The sequence below is a fragment of the Falco punctatus genome, assembly GCF_963210335.1.
Source record: "Falco punctatus genome assembly, chromosome: 1".
NCBI classification, from domain to species: domain Eukaryota; kingdom Metazoa; phylum Chordata; class Aves; order Falconiformes; family Falconidae; genus Falco; species Falco punctatus.
Window position 1 is genome coordinate 20359819 of NC_137580.1, and position 24011 is coordinate 20383829.

General features: G+C 37.4%; 1 protein-coding gene and 1 long non-coding RNA gene across 7 annotated transcripts in view; one reads left to right on the forward strand and one right to left on the reverse strand.

Moving 5' to 3' along the window:
- Positions 1-86: 86 nt before the first annotated feature.
- Positions 87-6296, forward strand: LOC308058194. Of its 2 annotated transcripts, XR_013925708.1 has the most exons (4): positions 87-315; positions 694-1424; positions 5709-5776; positions 6160-6296. It is a non-coding gene; the product is annotated as an uncharacterized lncRNA (long non-coding RNA). The 2 variants fall into 2 exon arrangements; XR_013925709.1 differs by lacking the exon at positions 5709-5776 and having other exon boundaries at positions 89-315; positions 6160-6283.
- Positions 2037-24011, reverse strand: part of USP53 (ubiquitin specific peptidase 53) — a 40982-nt gene continuing 19007 nt past the window's right edge. For 2 of the 5 annotated variants that reach the window (XM_080373545.1, XM_080373546.1), the window contains exons 8-18: positions 23394-23540; positions 22745-22894; positions 22102-22273; positions 21051-21200; positions 19738-19881; positions 18765-19497; positions 16553-16597; positions 15583-15656; positions 7516-7615; positions 5736-6680; positions 2037-5646 (exon numbers count right to left, since the gene is read on the reverse strand). In XM_080373545.1, the coding sequence (XP_080229671.1) occupies positions 5550-5646; positions 5736-6680; positions 7516-7615; positions 15583-15656; positions 16553-16597; positions 18765-19497; positions 19738-19881; positions 21051-21200; positions 22102-22273; positions 22745-22894; positions 23394-23540 (2757 nt within the window). In that variant the 3' untranslated portion in view covers positions 2037-5549. Of the gene's footprint in view, positions 6681-7515; positions 7616-15582; positions 15657-16552; positions 16598-18764; positions 19498-19737; positions 19882-21050; positions 21201-22101; positions 22274-22744; positions 22895-23393; positions 23541-24011 lie in introns of all 5 variants that reach the window. The other 3 variants (XM_080373547.1, XM_080373548.1, XM_080373549.1) reach the window with 3 other exon arrangements.

Below are 24011 nucleotides of genomic sequence, written 5' to 3' on the forward strand. Positions count from 1 at the left end.
GCGCGCCGCAGGGCGTGGCCGCAGTACGTGCGCCGCGCTCTCATTGGCTCCCCAGGCGGAAGGGCCGGTGGTGCGTGCGCGGGGGCCGCCCCCGCCCCCACGGAGCCTGAGGAGATGGAGGCGGTGGCGCGGCGGCAGGGGGGCGAGGAGGACGGGGACGCCGCGGCGGGTGGTGGCAGCAGCAGCCGCCGCCGCCGGAGCCGGGCGTTGTCGCTGTCGGGGCAGTCCTACTGGCTGGACTTGTGGCTCTTCGTCCTCTTCGACCTGGCGCTATTCGTCTTCATCTACTTGCTGCCCTGAGGGCGCCGGGCCCAGGTGAGGCGGTGGCGGGCCTGGGGGGGCGGTTCTCGGTCGGGCTGCCCCCACCCTCCGCCGGGCCGAGCGGGGGAGAAGGGACGGCGGGTGGCCCGGCGCGGCCCGGGGATGGGGGGAGCCGAGGCCCCGCTCTCGGTAGCCGGGCGGCTCCGGCTGTCCTTGCTCCAGCAGCCTGGCGTCCGGAGGCCTGGGAAGCACAGATGCCTCCGAAGAAATTCAAAACTAATTCCAAACAGCCAGCAGCTCGATTATTTAATTAACAAAAAAATATCGTTTCCTGAATCAGAAAGTATGTTTGATGCTTCTTTTGCGTTCGCTGCATCTTCTGCAGAGCTGTACGACACTGTAGAAGTAACCGGCCTCTTTCTGTTCTCCTAGAGCCACTACCTAATCACAGGATGCACCTTACGCAAGCAGGCGGTGGAAGAGGAGGACCATTTGTGCAGTATAAACAGCCGGGAACAAGACTCGACTTGCATCTGAATGCAAGAGGCACATATATACTTAGTATCATAATGTATCTGTAGCTGTATCACAAGTATTACTGTTCAGGTTTTTACCTGTACCCTGTTACTTTTTTCTAAGCTGTTCCTTAAAGGTCACGTAAGACAACTTGACTGTGCTTTTGTAATTAGTGCCTAAAGGTTTGTTAAGCGGAAGTGAAGATATGTACTGTTTGAATAAAAATAGACTGAAAGGACAGACTAGAGTGGCTGAGAATAAAAACCCAGCTCTTGCATAGATTGAAGTTGTAAGTCAGCTTTTCCCCTCAACAGATGATACACAGCTGGGAAAGCTGTAACTTTGTGTGTTAATCACAAGGGTTTGATACTGTTTGGTTTTCTATTACACCTTTCTCTACACCATAGCCTGTGTGAGATCCTATCTTCAGCAGTTACTGTGCTTTCTGAAACATGCCAGCATTTATACAGAGCAACAGTGTTCATACTGTCCTCACTTACTGATTTAGATAGAACAGGTTCTGCTTTCCTCACTATAAGCACTGTAGGAGCTAGCTTACAAGCGCAGCCTTCTTTAGCTGGTGGGTTAGAGGTGATGTACCCTTTTTTCCGTGCACCTGCCACAGATGACCAAGCAGACAGTAACAGGTAAGTAATAGGTTTCAACTTTCACATGCTGTATCAAAATTGTCTGTCTCCCTCTAGGGCAGGGGTCCTCAAACTTTTTAAACAGGGGGCGCATTAAGTGGCAGGCAGTCATCTGTGGCTGCTTGATTCCCCCCAGCCCCTGGCAGGGTGGAGGTGGGGAGGGTTTCTGTAAATACCAGGGGCTGGATTGAGGACCCTGGGGGGCCATATCTGGCCTGCAGGCTGTAGTTTGAAGACCCCTGCTCTAGGGAGACTTTCAGAAGAGTGTTAAATCAAGGAGTGTCTGCATTCTCGGGAGGGAGAAAAGGAAGCTAAGTACATGGAACAGCTGACTGGGCTTTAGGGAAGACAGTCTTCCAACTATGGATGACAGGGGTTCCATTTTCTTATTTTTCCCTTGTGCATAGTAGTTTCTAATTCTGAGAAGTAAAATTCATGGTTGTTGGGGTGTTTTTTTTCAGGAATAAATAAAACTACTAGATTTCAGAGAATTTGAAGTGTAAAGTGTTTCAGTATCTTCTAACACTTTAAAGGGAAACAGGCTACACTCAAGTTAAATAACATTTGGGATGCTAAAGTCAGCATATGTGCATGCTTTCTATTTTTCTTTCATTGTTGGAGACAATTCTGCCATTCACAGGGGCTTGCTTTATGAGTCAGATCGGCACTTTAAGAATAGATGCCTGTACTTGCTGGCATTTATGATCTTGGCTGTGAAATAAGCAGTTTCAGAGTTCTTGACTCATGGTGCAGGAGAGCACTGAACTGTGATTGCAGTCTTACAAATAGAAAAAAAGGTTTTCCAGTTCTTCAAATGAAGCTACTAAAAGACAAGTTTACTACTTCCCCCCCACCCCGTGTTTTCACCAGGGAAATCTCAAGGGAACAGTCTACTAGGGAAGCACTGTAATATGTTCCATTTCTCCTTTGGCAAGGAAACCAGGTGAGAAGCCTTACTAGCCTTCAGAAAGTGAAAAAGGTTCAAGTACTCTTCTAGTGTTTAGTTTTCACCTGTAGTCAGATCTGATGCATAAGGTTGTGCTTGAAAATACTTAAAGCTAACAAATGCACAGGCTTGTGATGCATTGTACTCAAGCTGTTTCATGCATGTGAATCCATACATCAAGGCAAATTTCACTTAACAGTAATAACAGCAAAGGTAGCAAGGTAGAAGGCTTGTGTAACTCATCAATCAGTTATCACAGCTGCAGGATTATGGTATTAAGATTGCTTCATGCATTTTATAGGTTTTTAGAAACCTAGATTTTATAGATAAAAATACTTCAGAAGATGAATTTCACTGTTCAAAAAAGGTAACCCAAACCACATCTCTGCAAAACTTTCAACCAGTAGTAGCACTATTGTATGTCACTTTTCAGAACTACATTTTTAAAGGCACTTTTTTTTTTTAGGAAAATGTAGAGTACAAAAAGAAGACAAAGATATTTTAATTTTTTATCTGATAGTTTGAACAAGCAGAACTTTGCAAGAAAATAATTCTAAAGACTTAAAAATATATTAATTACAAGACTTGTTAATGTCTTCACTGTTACAAAAATGGTCTAGGCTCTTATACAAATCTATAGCCAGAAAGGGACATTTATAAAAATATAAATAGGCACCCTAGGTAAGTTAAAACAAGTTATCACATATTAGCAAATATTATGTACGTACATACATGGAGTGCAGAGTCAAATATAAAAACAAAGGTGCCTCAATTAGCTGTCTATTTACTATAATTAAATACCCAGTAAACATGGGTCACATAGAAAGTTGTCTGGTAAGATTGTTTCAAGCAAAGCAAGGAGACTGAAGTACATCTAAATTACCACAGCTACTTTAAAAATAAGTTTACCAGTTGTGCTTACTGGAAGCCATATTCATTGGTATCAGTAATAGGCATTCATATTGCTTGTTGTACAGAAGTATGAACATTGCTATACATGTTTAAAAATAAGTGTTCTAACATCATTCACAGTTGTTGCTGTGCTATTCATACATAAAAATACTGTCATTTTAAATACAAGATTTTTTCAAAACATTTTACAAATTATACATTATTTACAAATTCCAATAATCTTTGTTTTTACACAAGTATTAGAAGACAGTTTTCCTTAACTGGCTATGTATATAACGTAGCATTGCTAGATGAAAAGTTTTAATTTACAGGTTCTGAAACCTCTCTCAAAAATATTAGTTGGGAATCTTCCAAGTTCTTACATTCTCAAGATTCTTCTGTATTCAACTGATTTTCTTACAAAAGGATAATTTTTTTAAGGTTGCTGTTTACCAGCAGCCATACCTAAACACAAATAATTATTTGCACTACAAATTCTTGATGTAATCTTTTCTTTTTCCCCAAGTGCTACAAGTTTTGATCAAGAACGTAGAAATAAGATTAATCTGAGATACCTGGTTTGTTGCATATATCATGTTCCAGTTCTACTGTAAGTTACATGTAATTTTAAAAACACAACCCCCCCAACCTTGACACAGAATAACCAAAACTACTGTTTAAATGTATACCTTGGATAATTGTGCTAAACAATTGCCAACATTTGGTTGAAGCACTAAAATACATACGGTTTATAAACATAAAAAAGCCTTTCTGACTAACAGTGCAAGTATAAGCAAGAGTGTCTGATGCATATTTAACCGTCTTGCATTATTTTCATAATTAAAAGGCATTGATGTTTAGATGTATATCAGCAGCACCCTAAGTTAACACTCTTAATATGGATAACAGTAAAATTTAGCCTTTTTGGATTGTGTCATGCTTTGCTGACATTAGATCCAAATTATACGTCGTTCAGTGTTATGGTAAGACTGAAATAGAACTCTCGGCCCCTGCCTCTGACACTGCAAATCACAGTGAGTTGTTTCAAATGCTCGGGGCTGCTGTTGAGAGTAAAATCCTGTCCACCCTTCTTTCCTCCCCAGCCGTCCTCACTGGGCCATGTGCTGGGCCTCAGCACTCACTAAACACACCAGTGCACAGAACTAATTCACCAAATAAAAGCCACATAAATCCTCCTCTTTGTTACTGAAATAAGTCAGGTTAACAAAAGACACATAGATGCCAGAGCTGCCAAAACTGCAGGGCTGAGTGCCAGAGCAGAGAGAGGAACCTCTTCTCTTCGAGCCCTTTCAGCCACCAACAGCCTGAACAGCTGCAGGTTCAGTCAGCCCGATTTGCTCAAAGACAGAACATATCCACGTGTAGGACTGCTCTGAATAGAAAAAAAGGTCAGTAAAATCAAATGACTGATCCCCATTGAAGATTCCTCAAAATGTCAAACTGAAAAAATAGGAAATTCAATAAATAGCAGCATTGACTTTGCATGCAATTGTAGAATAAATCAGAACTGAACATAAGTAGTAAATATATCTAAAAAAACCTCATAAAATTAATCTTTCGTAGTTCCATGATAACTATTTCAAAATTAGCATCCTATTCAGCTGTATCTGTAGCTTATGGGGTTAAGGTTAATAAGTTAAAGTATATAGCTTATAGGGTGAACAAATCTGATAAATGCATTTAAAAATGTACACTAACAGCAGGTATATTAATAGGACAGTCTCTTACTGCAGTTTACTTGAACTCCCTTTGAAAAACTTATTTAACACTTGCAAACCAGAACAGTTTTTAAAGAATTATTATTATTATTATTATTATTAAGGCTTTTCAAATAAAAAGTTAGAAATTCTCTGGGTAAACTTGTATTAAAGACACTTTAAGGTTTGTGAAAGCACAGACTCAGAGAAGTCAGCTGAAAAAAATCCACGTCACCTCCTGCTTCCTATCAGGACAAATACTGCTCTATTATAGCTACATTTACTGCATTCTGTATGGTAGTATGTTTATTTCTGTTAGTCTAAATACGTTGTGACCACATTCTGAAGGAATGCTTTTTAAACTGCAGCTAAGTAAATCTTACAAAATTAGTAACATCTGGCTGATCCCACTGCTGTAAGATGCGTACACCCAAAGGGACCATTTTTAATACAAACTGTAGAAGACAAGCTGAGTAACAGAGGTAAGCATTAAGGCAACTAGAATAACAAATCAAAGAACCAGAAGTTTAGCACCTCTTCTCCTCTTCTCACCTCTATTTGCATATTCATTTAAACAGTTGTAACTCCAAAGCGAAGTATAGTCGACTGGGTACCTAGTTGTACCCATCTCACACACAGAGATTCAAGGTTTGTGCCCACTTGCAGACTACACAAAATACAAAAGTCAGATCCAGATTTATTTTTTTAACACGAATCTATCTACTGCAGTGTATGCCTTCTGCATTTGCCTTATACCTTTGCTCGGATGTGGGACGCCTGGGCTCAAGAGTAGCATGGTACGTAGCACTCAGTTCTGCTCCAGCTGGTGGAGAATGCTTTTCTTTGTGAAAGCTTCCGCTATCTGTAAAATACAGCTTGGGTCTCTGATGATATTTCATCCTGTATGTGTCAGTCATACAACTATCTACTGAAAAATAAGTCGTTAGGGATACGCTATCATTGCCGTCCACATAGCTAGCACTTGGTCCCGTATGACGAGATCCTTTCTTTAAAAAGTTTTCGGACACAGTCCAAAAGTCATTAACTGGTAAGCGGGGTGGAGAATCCGGTTTATGAACAAACAGTTCATTCCCTGGAAATGGTTCTTTAAGCCTTTGTTCGTTTATAAATACGCTTGCTTCTGCTGTGGATTTTAAAGGTGTACCCGTTTGCCTTAAAGGATTATTTTGCAACACTTCCGTCGATTTTACGTCAGCTGCCGAGCTATTTTCTGATCCTGGCGAAGTATTCAGAGCATATTTCTTCGGCGGTAAAGGGGGAGGAAGATTCTGGTACACTGCTTCAGGCACCCAATGAGCATCTGCCCTTCGGAGCGGGTGCCCGGCATGCTCACCGGCAGGGGGAAGCACCATGGGCCTTTCTGACAGATTTTGTGACACACAAGGTGACAGCCCCACCTTGGGACCAAACGTTTTTGTGTGATGAGACTGCAGCTGGGAAGAGGAGTGAAAGTCATTGTTTATCAGCTTCCTTCCACAGACATTTTCTGTATAGGGATGGGACACACCATCAGCACAATATACCGGCACATTCACCTTCTCAAATTTGTCTGGATTAAGCCACTCTGAAGCATTCTGTTCATTTGCCTTGCTCCTAGGTTCTGACTTGACAATGTCTTTAAGAACTGGCTGTAGAGCTGATGATGGGAATAGTTTCCTATTGGTCTCAGATATTTCAGCTCTAAAAAAATACAAAACCATACAGGATGTCAGTATCGATAAAAACATAAGAAAAAGCTCAAACAACCCAAGATTTTTAATTTTTTTTTCCCAAGAGACAGCCTTGGTAACAGTGCTTAAATATTCAAACTGACTGAACAACTAGGATCTGCTTAACATACAGCCATTTGATTAAAAGTATTAAAATCTTTAAAATAAAAGTATTAAATCACTCCAAGGTTTCTTTCAATTAAAATGTGAAGTGTCCCCCCAAAATTCTGCAAGAGATTATCTGTAAGGTAAGACAAATTCCTTCAACATTCAGGACTATGTCAAACATGACGTCTGCTCTCTTCCAAGCACACCTGTGGCTTAGTCTGATACATCCACTTTTCAAATACTAGATTTTATTTTCGGGTGCTAAATTTGTAGTTAGGTTCTTAATTTTAAGGGAGGTACTGAGCACTCACAGTTCAAACCAGAAACAACAGGTGTATGGCAGCAGCTTCTAAACAGAAGTTAGGTTTTCTCCCATCTGCCAAACTTAAAACTTTATAGGGTTACTGTGCTAAATACAAATCTTTTAATCACTGCCTGTTGCAGTATATAAATTCAAAACAGAAAAATATTAAAACCCTGGTAAGATGGTTTAAAACTATGTAAGCTACTTTGTTCCGCTGATAGCATCAAAATCAGAGAGCATTTCGCCCTATCAATTATGTAAAATACAAAAGGCACTGTCTGCCAAGAATATTCAGTACCTTAACTTCTGCATGCTTAATATTGATTACTATCATATAATGGCATTCAGTATTTCTTAAACTGTTACATAGTAAATTAATGCCAGTATTAGTTACCTCTTTACTGAGGGACTGGGCACCTGCAAATGTAATTCTGCCGGGAAATTAGGATGAGGTCTGTAGTTAACTTCTGAACTGAGCTGGTCTCTCCTCAAGTCTGGGGGGAGAAAAGAATTTTTGTCAAAATAAGCAAAAATACAGTCCAACTCTTCCTTTGTAATTCCTCAGAGGTTACAAAAACAAATAAAACACCACAACAGGACAATTAATGTCAAATCTTGAAAGGAATTGGTCAAAATGACTACTTTGAAGACAACCTGTAACAGTTCAGATCTTACATTCATGCAAAATAATCTGGAGGAAATACTCTTTTTTTAAAAAATATTATCAGAAAATAGGTAATTACCACAATTTTTAAATCCTGTAGACATACTTCCAAGATCATTTTAACCTTTCATCTAATTAAAAACACATTTTCAAGAGCAGCTTTCTATAAAAGCACGTTTATTCAAACATCCAAAGTAATTTAAATTACCAAATAAAAACTATGATTTCTGTAAATGTCACATAATGTAATAAGTAAATGGAATGAATACTGTAGGGATTCATGGGTGTTTTCGTTTTTTATTGTTATTGTTTGTGGATTTGGTTTGTTTTTTAAAGAAACACATTATGCATTCTTTCAAACAGATTTAAAAACTTACAGCAAACCGTACAGTTCAGAGAGATGCTGAGCAGACAGAGAGCACTCTGTCACGTGCCTTAAAAAACACAAGGGTGCCTGGGCCAGCACTATTACAAACCACACTCTAGAAGCTCCTTTTATTCACAAGCAAAGAATAATTCTCTCAAAATACAGAATTTCTGAACAATGCAGCTCCTAGTTAACAGTAAATAAAGGAGGCATTGAAGCATCCATGCCGACACCAACTAGAATAAAACACTCTCTTGGCAAGTGACAAGCAATGGTCTATTTGTTTGGAGAGAGATATTAGATTAATGCAATGATTGGCCCATTATCATCACTCACCTGCTCTGAAGCCACTCAAAGTCTTACTGTGTGTATGTATAGACTACGTTTGTATACCTACTATGCCTATTTCAGAAAAAAACCCAGGAATTAAATTAAAAAAAGGCAACATGTATTGCCTGATTTCTAGGAGATTCATCTCATGTTCAGTAGACAGTACTAACTTAAGAGAATTCCCCAATGAGATAACATTGGCTGTTCCATACTCCCATCAACAAAAGCTACAAAAATCTTGTATCTATTCTTAACTTATGTAATCTTACCAAGATAAAATAGTTTTTTATTAACTTGTTTCCCCAAGTTTAAATAAAATCTTGGAACTTCTGACTCCTGAACATACAAAAGACCCTACAAGAGAAAAGAACTAAACTAAAAACATTGGTTGAAACTTGTTTTGAGGGTCAATATCTGCCTTACCTTTAATTGATGAAGACTAAAGACTGTGACAAAGAACACAGGTTGTAGAGGCTAAAATGGCATATAGAACAAGAGAAAAAAGCCCTCATATAGCCTTCTTCTAATCCTCCACAGGAAAAAAGAAAAAAAAATAAAAAGAGCTTGCTATTCCAGCAGGATAAACAATACCGCAACCTTAGAAAGAATACTTACAGGAAAACAATGTTACTGAATGAGCCCATGTAACACTGGCAAGGGACAAGTAATTAACATGACAGCACAAAATCACTCCAGTGGGTGATGGCATCAGAGCTAACTAACACTGAGGCAATTTTTCAAGCAGAAAACGTTTCATTCTGCTACAGATTTTAATGAAGTGTAAATCGCTTTACTGGGGTGGGGGGTGGGGGGGAACCCCACGGGCTCTGACACATTATTTCCTGTGAATATTTCCAATTCAGTATTTAAATCTCAGTCCCAACGTCAGGACACAGTGCTAGGAATGAATTAGTGAAATAATAAAAAAATCACAAATTAATCATCCCTACAACTGCTCTTAAATTCCCCAAACCAGCTGATGTAAAGATTACAAATTTTAATACTTTTTTCTCTACTCTAGGCCAAACTCCTAAGGAATTTAGCACATTCAGCCCTTCTGAGAGGCATCACCACCGACCGGTCAGGAGGCGGCAGCAAAGGTTAATAAGCCGCTTCCCTGCTGTGACCAGGGCACACATTCAGCCAAAGCTGCTCAGCAATACCAGGTGATTTGTGCCTTCAGAATTCCAGCTAACTTAAAAATAGATGTGTTATTTTTTCTTCTGCTGACAGGCTATCCATGCATGGTTAAAACCAGACGCAGACTTGATGGGGAATTTTGGCTCTACGCTCTTTGCAAACCTAAATATGGGACACAGAAGCACTGTGCTCAGCTGGAGACTGACATCCTTATCAATGGGTCATAAGAAGCTTACCAATAAATGTAGTGTAACTCGTTTCTGACGTACAAACCAGTCTCCTTTTAAGATGTATGAACATCTATTTTCACATCTGAATAGCCAATCTAGATTTTTAAAAGATTAACGGCCATTCTACAGCTGACAAGTTCTCCAATACCTCCTCCATTTATACATACAGAACATACGCAAAAATCTGCAAAGCCCAGTCTCGGGATGGGGGGAACAAAACAGCTGACAAAAAACCAAACCCACATTGAATCTAATTTCCTTCTAAGGTGTTTTACCTGCATGTTTCCTGTAGTTTTGACTACCTGATTTTAAAATACTTTTTTTTCCAAAGGTGCCAATAAAAAACCAAGGTGTTTTATAACATCTACTGGGGCAAATTCCTCTCTCTGAACCCAGATGTTTTCCTGTATTTAGTTCAAACTACAGAAAGCTTTGGAAATATGAAACAACAACATAACCGCAGTCAAGAAGGTAAACGCGTTATAATTTGTCCAAAATAGAATATTATTTTAGAAAAGCAGTGACCATCTTCAGAAAAGAAATATCCTTATAGTCAAGAAACTGTCTTTTTTGGAGAAACACTCAGTTGCAAAAAACTTCTTATATATTCATTAGTCAGGTTTTTTTCCATGGCTCTAAACATCTGGAAAAAATGAAAATAAAGTTCCAGTGTTTTTTTTTTTTTTGGGGGGGGTGGGGAAGACGTGTATACTTGCATGTGTGTGAGAGCTGAAATACGCTCTGAAGTGAAGCAACAGCCAACAGAAAACACCAATTATTACCCTCCCTTCATTCTGATGTGGCCGCCTCGAGAAGTTTCAGGTCTTTGTTTTAAAATCCAATCCTAAACCTTTTCACCATCTATTTTAAATTGCAAACTTCTTGCATTAATAAAGTGAATTAAATGTGAGACTGCTTTACATTTCAGTCTTCATGGGATTCTTGACTACATTTGGAAATCTTGGAAGTTTAGGAGTTGGTTCAGAGTTGGTTGTTTTGTTTTGTTTTTTTAACCAAAATCTTTAATCTATCATTTAAAGACACTCCAGAAAGCATTTGTTTGTTTCTGTTTTTATGTTAGGTAAATTAAGTAGCTGCATCTTTGCTTTACTACTCAGCTCTTCAAACGCAAGTCTCACACACTGACTGCACCATAAGGGTAATAACTGGATTTTCTTAAGTATAGTTGCATATTTAAAATTCTTACTATAAATGTATGGTTTTCCTAAGATTATGAGTTTTCAAGAATTAAGGTTTGTTTGTGGGGTTTTATGAAGGGACAAACAAACAATGACAATCTGGACTCTTTACACACTCAGCAGAGTTTCAGATTTATTCTAGATTTCAGTTGTTGTCTCGTTATTGAGCTGAATAACTGTTAATGGGAAAACCTCTGGATTTGTAGTATTATGAACACTGCTTTGCATTTATTTTCAAAAGGAAGCAATTATTAATTGAAGCATTGATTCCAAGTACATCCTTTTTTTTTTTAGATCCCTGAATGGGCAGCTTTTAATATTGCATCTCAAATAGGAGGCCATCAAGTACTCTGCCAATTTTAATCACAATGTATATTCTACTAACAAGTTAGTTCAAGAATGAACTGCTCTGAGCTTGGGAGGGGAGGAACCTAGAAAACAGGGCTTCTAGGATTTAAATCTTCCCCGCCATACACCACACACCCACACCTCCTTAACCCTCCCTAACAGTAATGCCTTTCATTGAAATTTTCAGGAGTGGTAATTTCATGAAGACATCTATGCATTAGAAAATAGGGTGGGTTGTCATGAAAGCCACTAAAACCCCTCTATGACTGAAAATTATTATCAGCAGCTAGCACATGGAATGCTTTAAAAATCCTTTTAAAAAAAATCTATGGTCCTTCCCAACTTCCAAGAATTAGTCAGAAGAATGTGAGGTTGGAAATCTTGCCCTCACCCTGTTCATGTCAGACATTCTTTTATAAACAAAAAAAATATTAGACTCCACAGTTCAGCAAGTTCAAACTTAATAAACACTAACTCATTAATATAAAACAGAGATACTATATCTGCTTACTTAATATCTACATTTTCGTGTCAAAATTTGATCACACAAATGAGGCATTGGTCTTGTGGGACACTTGCTTCAGCATTACAGTTATCTATTGCTTACTACCAGTGAAAGAAGCAGCTATTTGATCTCCATAACCACTGCGTGATCCAATGTTACTATCTTTATAATGCTCTAACAATAAGTTTATTTTTGTAAGTCAGGGACAGAATTCCTCAACTGCTGAACAGTAGCCTTATTCAGCTCCAGTTAAAAATGAGGAACTGGTAAAGCAGAGTTATACAAATGATGGGCATAATTAGAAGTCCAACATTATTTCTATAAGAAGTTTTCCACACAAAAAACCCCAACCAGACGTATTTTTTCAAGTCTCCATGTGACGCTAACAAAGATTTCTTACATTCCATTCCTCTCTCAGAAAGAATTGGGCATTTCTTTCTTAAAGTACTATTTTCCAGGGGCCTGTTTAGTGTTTACTTACCAATTCATGTCTTGTTCATAATATTCAGAGATACAATGTAAGGCAGCACAACTTGATACCCATGAACTGCTATTGTCCTTGCTAAAGGTGTTGTGACACACTTTTTAGATAACCAAAAAGCTGTGTCTAAATAAATCTTTACCCCCACAAACATGTGAAATGATCAAATTCATCAGATCTTTTCAGCCCATTGATCACTTCCACTAAAATATTATTTTCCAAACCATGCACACACATGAGAACTTCACATTTGATGTAAATGCACATTATTATTATGAAACTATTCAAAAGTTAGTTACTGAATTAGAATAACTGAAGAGATGGAATTTTCTCAAAGTTTTATGATAAATCTAAGGATCACCTGGAATCACTATGCTTTTTTTAAAGAAAATGTAAAACACATGTTAAAAGTTTTAAGTATATTTAAGTACAGTACATAGATCTCTCCAGAGAATACTCACTACACTAAGCTCAAACATGGTTTGAATCCACCTATTTTTCTTTCTGACAGAGTCCTTCATGTATTTTTCACTGGTGGTGGGTTTGTTGGTTTTTTTTTCTTTTTGCTATCCAGGTGTGGGTTTTTTCCCCACTGGTATGATTACTATAGTACAGAACTAAAGCAGAATACATGTCATGCAAAAACAGATCTTTGCATTCCATGCAACATCAATTTTGGTTTGTTTTGGGGTTTGTCAAAATAAACAAACATCAAATTAGTTCTCTTTATACAACCAATAAAAAAAATTGGAATAATGACAGAAAAGATGAAACTGGCATGAAAAATCCCCCCCCCAATTTAAGTCTTGAAAGAAACTATACATTATTTGAACAGTAGGATATCTATAAAAATCAAACATTTCCTGGGGAAGTAGCCTAATACTTACTGCACCTCTTTGTACAAGCACCATTGCATTGTTCCAGCAACAGCAGATAGTGATTTTTGGCTGGCCTCTTGCTGATCTCTAATACTTACATGCCAAGGCATTTATCAACTTTATAAAAACGCAACAGACATATTAGTATGCAAAGGGAAGTAGATTTCCTTACTACAAGTGTATCTTCCTGATATTGCTTCATATCTTGAAGGAAAACAAGTGGAACCACAGTCTACCCAGATATTTTTTTAGTAAAAAAAAAAATAGCTTCCTTAGTTTTCACCGAGAAAGCTCATGGAAAGGCTTTTGGGGAAAACAGAGTGAACCAAAATTACCCTGTTTTTTCTCCGCTCCCCTCCCCACTTTTTTTTTCTGGTGGGTGGGGGACACAGCCGGAACATGCATACTTGCTAAAAAGAAAAGAGGAAACCCATACAACCAAAAACATTAAACTGCGAAATGTATTCTCAAAGCTGAATATAAGCAACAGAAACAGGGATTTACATTTAATAATTTCCATTGGATTAAAAAGAAAGCACTGATTAAGGCCAGTGAAAATGAATCACACTGGATATTTTATGCCAGATTTGAGCATCCAGAAATGACAGAATCAATGAATGGTAGAATGGTTTGCATTGGAAGGGATCTTTGAAGATCATCAAAGTTTAACTCCCCTGCCATGGGCAGGGACACCTGCTAGACCAGGTTGCTCAGAGCCCCGTCCAACCTACCTTGACACTTCCAGTGATGGGGCATCCACAGCTGCTCTGGGCAAACTGCTCCAGTGCCTCACCACCCTTAACGTAAAAAAATTTCTTCCTTACGTCCAATTTAAATCTACCCTCCTTCAGTTTAAAACTGTTGCCCTTTGTCATGTCACTTGGTAAAATCACTAATCCTGGTGAACAATTGTGGTTTGTGTTCTTTTATGGGGAGCCTACACCAGCCAGAAGCAGTTACGTGCTGGCCACTTCCTCAGGAGGCAATGGTATATGATATGCACAAGGAAGGACAAACTGATCAGCCCATAAAGAAAATGCTTTGTAACAAAATACACCAGGAGACAACGACTGCAGCAAGAATCATTGTATCCTGACTATCTAACAATTTACAAAGAAGCTGTGGCCTCTCAAAACAATACTTATATTTTCCAGACCAAAATACTGTATTTAAAATAGATCCAAGTACTAAAAAAAAAAAAAATATATAAAATCCCCTAGCCTATTACTTTGGTGCTTTTGGAGACATGTCATACTTTTACATGACTCAAACAGAATCGCAGAACTGTCAGGGCTGGAAGAGACTTCTGGAGATGATCTAGTCCAACCCCTGCTAAAGCGCTGCCACTGCTGTCTGAAAGGAGATGCTAAGAACAAGTAAACTCCTACCATGCATATTCATGACCTAGCACAGAAGTAGGGAACTACTACTGCTGCTACCATCATAACACAATTTTGTTTACATGATGGTGGAGCACTGAAATAAACCCAGCCCTCTCTTTGGGAACTCTTATATTATGGCAGATAGTTAGGAATCCTTTTACAATGTACATTTGCTTCACAAGAAAGCCAAGAAACTGAACAAATGAAGGTGCTTAGAGGAACAGAATACTTTAAATGCCCCTGAAAACACTGATACTGCTACTGAAGTGCTGCTCCATCACATTTCCATCCCAATGTACCAAGAAGGGATATGAACATTTTTCATCTTTATCCATCAGTTTAACTCACTGAAAAGGTTAAAAATATGAACAAGAACAAAATGTGGAATCCACTGTGGATGACAAAACCCCACAATATAGATTTCTTTTGCCATTTTAAAAAGACAGCATATACAGGCTATGATGAATCAGCAAGAAAACTCTACTGAAAAAACTATATAAAAATATCATTTTTATGTATCATGCCCAAATTTTATATAATATATATATTTTGTATTATAGATATAAATATATAAATTATATATCATGCCTAATATCATGCCCAAAATAGCCATAAATTCCACGCCAACTTTCTTCTAATCCACCTAAATATAGCCAACCTGTTACACAAATTGTCTACCTTTGAAACATTTCATTGTAGTTTTTTAAAAAAGAAAAATCAATGATAAATTGTATATACATTTTTTCAATTTTATAAAATATCATGACATGAACTTATGCAGCAAAATTATTAAATAAAAAAGGCTAATCAGAAAGCTGTCCATGTCTTATATGATATTAGTTAGTATTTAATGATATGATATTAGTTAGTAAAATTTTGGTACATCTAAATTATTTTTAGAAAGCTTCTTATTCTTTATACAAGTTTAAGTTCTTACCATAAAAGTTTCTGTTCTGCTGGGATACTGGATGTAACACATTGTCAGCTTTTTTGGTTGACAGGTTCTGTTCACTGTAAAAGAAGCATGTGTGTACTTTGAAGGCTTAAACTATTGATGTATGATCACAAACTTTATTGTCTTAACTGCATACAAGCATAAAAACTTTTCCTATGTGAAACTGACTCTTGTTACCATCACTGCCACTTTTTTTACTAACAGACACACTTTACAGAAGAACGTAACATAGTTGGGGTGGCCCTTCAATACTTTTAATACCACTCCCACTCGTGACAGGCTGTGCTGATGCAGAAAAATTTAGGATGACCTGAGTCCTTTAATATAAACAGACAAAAAATATAGTTTGTGAGGCTGGTATTCCCAGTTTGTTCTGGAGACTGGATGCCCACTCATCCCAGCCTTATTCGAGAGTATAACAGCAGGATGTCTAATATGCAGCACATAGAAAGCATATCTTCTTGATCTTAATATCACATCAGCCTGCTTAATAAAGACAGTTGGTTCCCAAAGTTATTAGCAACAGGAAAATGATGTGCCATCTTTGCAGCTGGTAGCTATTTCTCACTTTTTCCTCATAAACTAAAGAATTTCTTAATCATCTCAAAAAATGCTTATTAACAGAGATCCTCAAGAAAGCATGACAGTTTTTAATACCTGTTTTCTGTAGTGATTTTCAAATAGAACAGAAACCACTGGTCACCTAATTAAATCTATTTGTAGGTTTTACTTAAAGGTGCCACTTCAATGCAGCAAAATAATACTTCCTATGTGGTATTATATGGCTTCCAGCTTATGGCTTCCAACAATTCATAGGGAATTTTAATTTAAAAACTTTTTCCTCAAACTGGAAGATTACAGCAGCAAACATAAGAGCAGAACAAAAAGTAATTAAAAAAACCCCAGCAGATTTAAAACTTGCTGCTTTACTTAAGCAAAAAGCATGCCTTACCCATCCAGATAGGGAGCTGACAAACACCCTGCCAGTTCCTTCCTTCTCCAAGAGTAAGGCAGGGAAGAAGATACACAGTGGCAGTTTTTCAATTAAAGAAAAAAGAAAACAAACTCTTGTTATTGAAAGGACAGGAAAACAAGAAAAATACTCAAAGAAAGTGGAAGGATGGAGAAAGAACTTAACAGAAAACAAAACACTAAGTCTTTTTTCCACCTTCTAAAAGAACATTCAATTAAGCTGATTTTTTTTTGTTTTATTAGACAAAGTCTGAACAGTTAGAAGGGAACTAGGGGGTATTGCCAGTCAGTTCTAATTACCAGTCATATAAAATCTTTCTGAAAGTCTCAACAAATCAATTGTATTTTGATAGAGTAGGTTTTTTTCCTTTGACAAATATTTAACCAACAATGTAAGCAGATTCTTAATTAACTGATTTATCATATTTTCTCTCAAAAAAAAGACACCTGCAGCATTCAGGCATCCCATTACCTCTTGGGCACGTTTAAAAATGAGGCATGGTTTTAAGTGTAGAAATCAGTGTTCGAGGCCACTGTAAACACTGAAAAATATAAACATGGCTTGGAGTAGCTTTACAAATATTTCTCTCATTAACCAGTAAAAAGCCCATAAGGTTTTTTGTACAGCAGGGTTTGGTACAGTTTGTTGGGAGGGGAAAGGTGGGAAGGGGGGAAGAAAAGAGGGGAACAGATAAATGCATGGGATAAAGCATTTTTAATGGGAAGTGGACACCACAGTCAATCTCCAGATCACAAGGTCCAAAAAGCACCCAAAGACAACAGAGGCCACTTACAAAATACTGCTCTGTCTGCTGTCATCTTTCATAAGCATCTGCTACCAACTACTGGTATAGAACTGCATTTTAGATGAACCTTTGGCCCTACCCTGGCACGGTCATTTTTATGTCCTTATTTATGCTTATTATGTGAAATAAAATAACCCCCTAGGAAACTAAGAACTAAGCAAATGACTGATTGTACTTTCTTGCAGCACCAAAATAATCAAAGGCCTTTCAATTTATACAGAAGCTGTATTTTATATGTTTTAAATAAAAAAAATTGTTTGGATAAATTGCTACAATACTTCCTGAAATAAGTTTTAAAGTTTTTCATCTCTGCTGAGAGTAATCAGAGACTTAATTTCCTGGTATTTGCTATTCTCTTCCCCCCTAAAATAACTTTTCATGAAAATACATACCCAAAAATTTTCTCAAATCTAGCAATCATTTGTGACTAGGCTTGGTCTCATAGCTGAGCTCTTCCATTTTATGGTTATAAACAAGATTTAGAAGAAAAATAGATGGCTTCTCGTAGAAACTATGGTCCACGTGCAGTTTAAGACACACAAAGAAAATCACACGTGGAAGGTTGATAACTTTATATTTCATAGCACCACATAATGGTTTCGGTTGGAAGAGATCTCATCAGATCACCTAGTCCAACACCCCCTTACTCAAGCAGGGTCAACTACAGCAGGCTGGCCAGGACCGTGTCCAGTTTTGTTATGAGTATCTCCACAGACCGAGACTCCACAATATCTCTGGGCAACATACTTGTTACTAGCGTACATCAATTCTGAGGAAGTTTAATAAAATTTAGCTACTACTGACATTTTTGGCCAGTTCTAGTAATTTTATGCTTTTCAGCAAAGATTTCTTTCAAACAGGCCAATCAATTATCAAGTGAGCAATATATATCTGAAGTGTTCTAGAAAACTGGATTTCAGAACAATGACCAGTAACACTATACAAGATTCACCTACTGCCATTCCCATCTCTTGTCAGGGGCCTTCTGTACAGCTGTTACAGGTATGATTTATATAGATACTGGTATTCCATTACAGATGGCAAGTTACCTGCAGTCTAAAAATCTTGTAACTGAAGAAATGTAGCAATTAATTCAAATTAACACACCCTGCCCCTCAGCAGGGCTTAGCAGTTCTGGCTCACTGCCATCATAAGGTAGCTCAGTGCCTTCCAAACAGAACTACAGCTGCAGCCTCAGACTGAAAGTAAACTTAACACTAAATTGTCCACACCCTTATTGCTAGATACCTTGCTACATACTTGACCTCAACCTTACAAATTTCCAAAGCATGTTCTTCTTTTTTTTTTTCTGAAGCAACACAAACATTAGAACAACTAATTTTGCTGTTAAATACAATCTATGCAAGTTAAGAGCACTAGCATTACCTGCAGGAAGCACTTTCTTTAACATTCTTGATATCTGTTTGATTAATTCCTTCAATAACAGGTGAGTCTGGATTTGCAGATCCATTGCTGATATGATCACTGCTTTCATATCCAGATTCTGTCCTCTGAATTTGCCAGTTATCACCATGGATTTTTCTCTCTGTAAATCCTTTGCTTTTTTCAGCATTCCCTTTTCCCTCTGAATCCAGTGAACTTCGGCTTCCTGTATCCTGTTTTGTTTCATCTTCATATATAGTCATCAAACCTTTCTGGATTTGGTTCTCTTTTGGCCAATGGTTAAAGCTTCGCTCCTTTTCATGCTTAGGTTTACTGTTCAGATTTCCCTTGTGCTTTGGGCTGTGCTGTTTTTTCTCAGTCTCACTGAAAATGCTGTCTACATTTAGCGTCTCTCGCATAGGTTTCCAACCTTTAGTTCTGCTTCTGCCACTGATGATACTGCCTTTGTCCCTAGAGTCTTGACTGGTGTCTGTATCATAGCCAGTGACACCATCGGTCCGGGTCCTTCCCGTTGGTTTCTCCCCAGTAGGAAAAGCTTCTGGTTTATTTGATCCAAGGGCCTGTACAGAAAGCTTTGCTTGGTGAGCTGCACTATCATGCTTATAGGAGCCTCTTCCCTGGCTGCTGTATATGCGCTGATCAGCACAGTGTCTAAATCCATTTCCAACTGGAGGAGACCCCAACTTCACGTTGGAATGATCTTCCCCAATCAAATCTTATGAGAAGGAAAAGAAAAAAGCTCGATTAAAGTTCTCATTAATATTTAACTGATAGCGTAAGAAATAGTAATACTGTAACTATCTCAACAAATTCAGTATGTAATTCAGAGCACTAAAAACTGGGAAACCCTAATCTTACAACGCATTCTCTTAAAAGGAGAAAAAGATCTGCACAGCTAGTGTTGATGCCAATCAATTTAACCCACTGATTCTCTGGCCGTATTTTTGAAGTGTACCTCTCTGTCTCCCAGGCTCTTTTCTTGGTCCTCGGTCTGCATCTTTTCGTAAAGACGTGAAGTTTTTCATATCGGCAGCTTTCTGAGCACACTCTCGGGATATGTCCTTTAGCCTGTCCTTTTGATCGCTGTAACCTAACTTAGCTGCAGAAAATACTTTTTGTCAAAGATCAGTACTAAAAGGTAATACTCATCATCAAAACACACAAATATATTTACGTACCATAACATCTAGTTTTTAATATTAGTACTACTTTAAAAGACAAATTAAGAAAATGAGAGTATAGTATAGATATAAACATACAGGAATCTCCAAGGAAACTACTAAGTGTAGCTAACGAAAGTAACCAAAGTAGCATTACGTCAAGCATGTCTTACAAACACCTCTTAGTTATTAAAATTGAACGATCAAGACACTTTCAAAGCATACACTATTTACATCAAATTTTAGGAATTATACTGACAAAATAAATTTAAGTTAAATCTTGTCTAAATGTGAAGGTTTACTTTTTATTGTAACAGTGGAGTCACTGTTTCTGAAAACAATCATTCTATTTCTGAACTAAATACTGACCATTTTTGGGCCATGACTCCATGAAAAAAGTTACCGAGCTGAGCTTTCTCAGTTTTAGTAAGTCTAGGAACTCAACAATAAACAGAGAAGGGAAACATCTCAAAGCAGGCAGCATCTCTCCACCTGAGAAGTATGGGGAGTTCAGAGCAAAGGCATTCTGACTAGTAACGCAGAAGACACTGCCTCGTATGACTACTTACAGCTTGATTTTGCTTGGAAGCCTAATGTAAAAATATAATAGGTTTTTAATCAGGTAAGACAACTTTTTTGCCATTTTTTCCAAACATAAGATAAAGTTCATTAATCTACAGTACTATAAATAATGCTGCATATCACAACAGTGTGGGTAACAGTGTTCCTCAAATAACCAATGATCCACAGAGCCACACCACGTGCTCCACAAGATCAATCAGCTTCAAGTTTCTAATGTGTCTTTTAACTAACAGTATGATTGGAAGGCATGCTGATGTTTGAGAAATGGATCAAGGCCTCAAGAGCAACTTTAGTGCAGGGGTAATAAAAAAAGTTTTGCATTTACAGTTCTCCTGAAAAGTTAGCATTCCATGACAGATATTACTTAAAACATTAATTGTTACTCAAAGACTCATTCAAGTCAGTGGTGGAATTCTTCCTTTAGAAATAGTTTTAGCCCAGACATTAGCACATACCTGTTATGCTATTATTAAATGTTTTGGTAAGTAAGATGTTTGGGTTTTTTTCAGGGGTAGGAAATACATACCTGGACCTCTACCGCCACTAGCTTGAATATGGCTTCTACTGAACGCTGAATTCTCTGGCTGAAGTTTCTTATTACTTCTTTGGTTAGTGGGGTCTCCAATTCCATTCTCTTTCAAGTGGTCTGATTTAGAAGCAGAATGCTTTTCAAATCCTATCAAATAACACATCTATCTTTAGAAATAAAGGCTTCCTAATATAAGGTTTCCAATATCTAAATTAAAAAAAATCAGAAAACTCTTTAATTGTGGATCAAAAATTAAAAAAACTGTACAAAAAACCACACCACATTTCAGTATGCTAGGCAATAAGTTTCTGTAATATTTTATATACTGCCAAATTTATAGTGTAGACTGCAGTGGAACAGGGTCCTCAAAGTCTTTCTTCCCTGAAGAGGTCTATGTCCTCTTGCTTCTCATTATGTGAAGAGGAACACATAAAATTCAATTGTTTTTTTTAATTAATTTACAAGTATGTTATGTTTAACAGAAAAAAAAAAACCAAACCCCCAAAATACCAAGCCAGCAGTACAGACTACAGAACCAAAAGACAGGATTCTTACATATTGAGGCCTATGCCATACGAATCTTGGAGAAAAGAAGTTTCCTGTAGCTCCTCCTCATTTTTCCCAAAGTTCTGAATTGTGCTCTGTGTGCATATACACATACACACATGCTCCATACCTGCATGAAGCTTTGAAGTATCTTTTAACAGCATTTTAAAAGGTATCTTAAATGTATCAATATACACATATAAAAGTATACTATGATTTTCTTCTGAGATTTCTTGTTATGTGTACTTATGAACAATTTAAAATAGAAAAATCTCTTTTCCCCATTATCCATGAGTCTCAATTTGTATTCTCTTATCAGACACAAACCAAACAGTTCTAGTACTGAACATATACATTAATCTCTTTCAAGACTTTTCAGATAATTATCAATGAAAATATTAAAGAACAAAGCAGCGCATCCATTACCTTCTCCTTTATAACCCCCACTTCAGAAATACATTTGATACTGTTACTTAAAAAGAATAATATCTATCTTAATTACCCAAGTCTTCGCCATTTCCTCCTGCTGCTTTGCACTGAGACCAGTGAATAATCTGCTTTGGAGCATCTTCTGGAGATACAGCTGTGCCATCTGGGTTAGCATAAAATAGCAACAATGGTTGAAAGTGACATCTAATGCACCTGGAGACCACGTCTTTCCATTTTGTTCCGATCTAAGAACAAACAAAAAAACCTCAAGACAAAAGCCCAAAAGTTGATCAACAGCATTCAACACAATTACGGAAAGAATAAATTATTAACCTGATTCCAAAGGTATATTAAGATTCAACATTCTGGCACAAGAGTTTATGTAAACTGCAGCAAAAAGCTAGAACCAGTATTACACAGGCTAACAATCAGACCATCAATACTATGGATACAGCTGCTGGTAATTAGGACATCTTTTTCATTACAAGAAGTACAAATTCAACAGTAGACAAGTGCAGGAACACTCTGAAACACCTGACATTTGGAAGGCAGAACTGTATAGCAGTGAAGTCAATACCAAAATTAGTTTGTGAAAACTGATTTACAAAACTAAAGGTTTATTAAAGTGTTTGACTTGTTTCAAGTGTTGTGTCAGAAGAATGCATTTTAGAAGAGTAAAGATCACTAAATTTGGCAGCAGTAAAAGCAGCATTTACCTCTTTTACATTCGCATCATCAAACAGCACCCATTTGCAACTCTTGGTGTGAAAAGCAAAGGCACAGTAATGTCGGCTTGTGTAGCAAATCATTCCCACAAGAAAAAGTTCACTATTTTTGGCATTTTCATCCGTAACCCTATAGAACAGCTGTAAAAATGGTTATATATTTTAAATTCTATGTAAAACATTTAGCCTCAATTTCCAGACCTACTGCTAGCATTTCACCAAAGGAATTGATATTAAAAATATCCTGCTGCATTATACAATTTCTCATGAGTATAAATTATTTTTGCACTTAGTAGGTCTACTTTATTTTTGCACAGTTGAAAGGGTAAAACAATAATGCTCTGGAGTGATTCCACGAATTTCAATTTGAACATGACAAACCCAGATTTTCAACTAGGAATTCACCGACATTCATCTTTGTACCTAGGCACAAGACCAACACTTCTGACAGGACTTTTTCCTCTCACAGAAACTACATAAAGCAGCGCATTGTAAGGAATAGTAAAAGTAGCCCAACTTTGAAGTTGAAGTGTGCTTTTTCAAAAATACATATGTATTTGTGTATATATATTATATACATCTAAAATACATGTAAAATGAAATTATAGAATAAGCAAATTGTAAGTTTTAGGCCAGATACCCCAGGAAGATAAAGTTGTGTTGCCAGGTTCCGCATAACCTCTTCTGTCAGATCAGAGTGTTCTGAATCCCAGACTAAACCGATTGTGACGATCTCAGGACAATTCATAAGAACACGACGAATTTTTATTTTTTGACCACAGTTACTCTAGAAAAAAGGGGGCGGGGGGGAAGCAATGGGAGGGAAAACAAAGATGTTTAAAAACTGGAAGACCAAAGCTGAGTTACTAGACAAGAAATAGCACTATAAAACAACTCCACAACTTAATCTAATTCTCAGATTTAATTATTGGGGTTTTTTTTCCTAACAATTTAAAGATAAAATACATCATTAAAACACTCTGATGAGGACTACAGTTAAAATTCTACATCCAATCACCACCTTAAAAAAGAAACCTCTGAAAACATCCAAGTCACCATCACAATTTATCTTTTGTTCCCCCCTCCATTTCATCATTTAAGCCTAGGTGTGTTTGTTTCTTGTGTACTTTTTATGGTTCCTAAATTAACTGTACTTACACAGAACCACTTAAGGAAGACAGGATTAAGTAGAACAAACTAAAATAGACTATTTTTGTCAATAGAAGCACAAAATTATTCCAATAGAAGACAAGCTGTT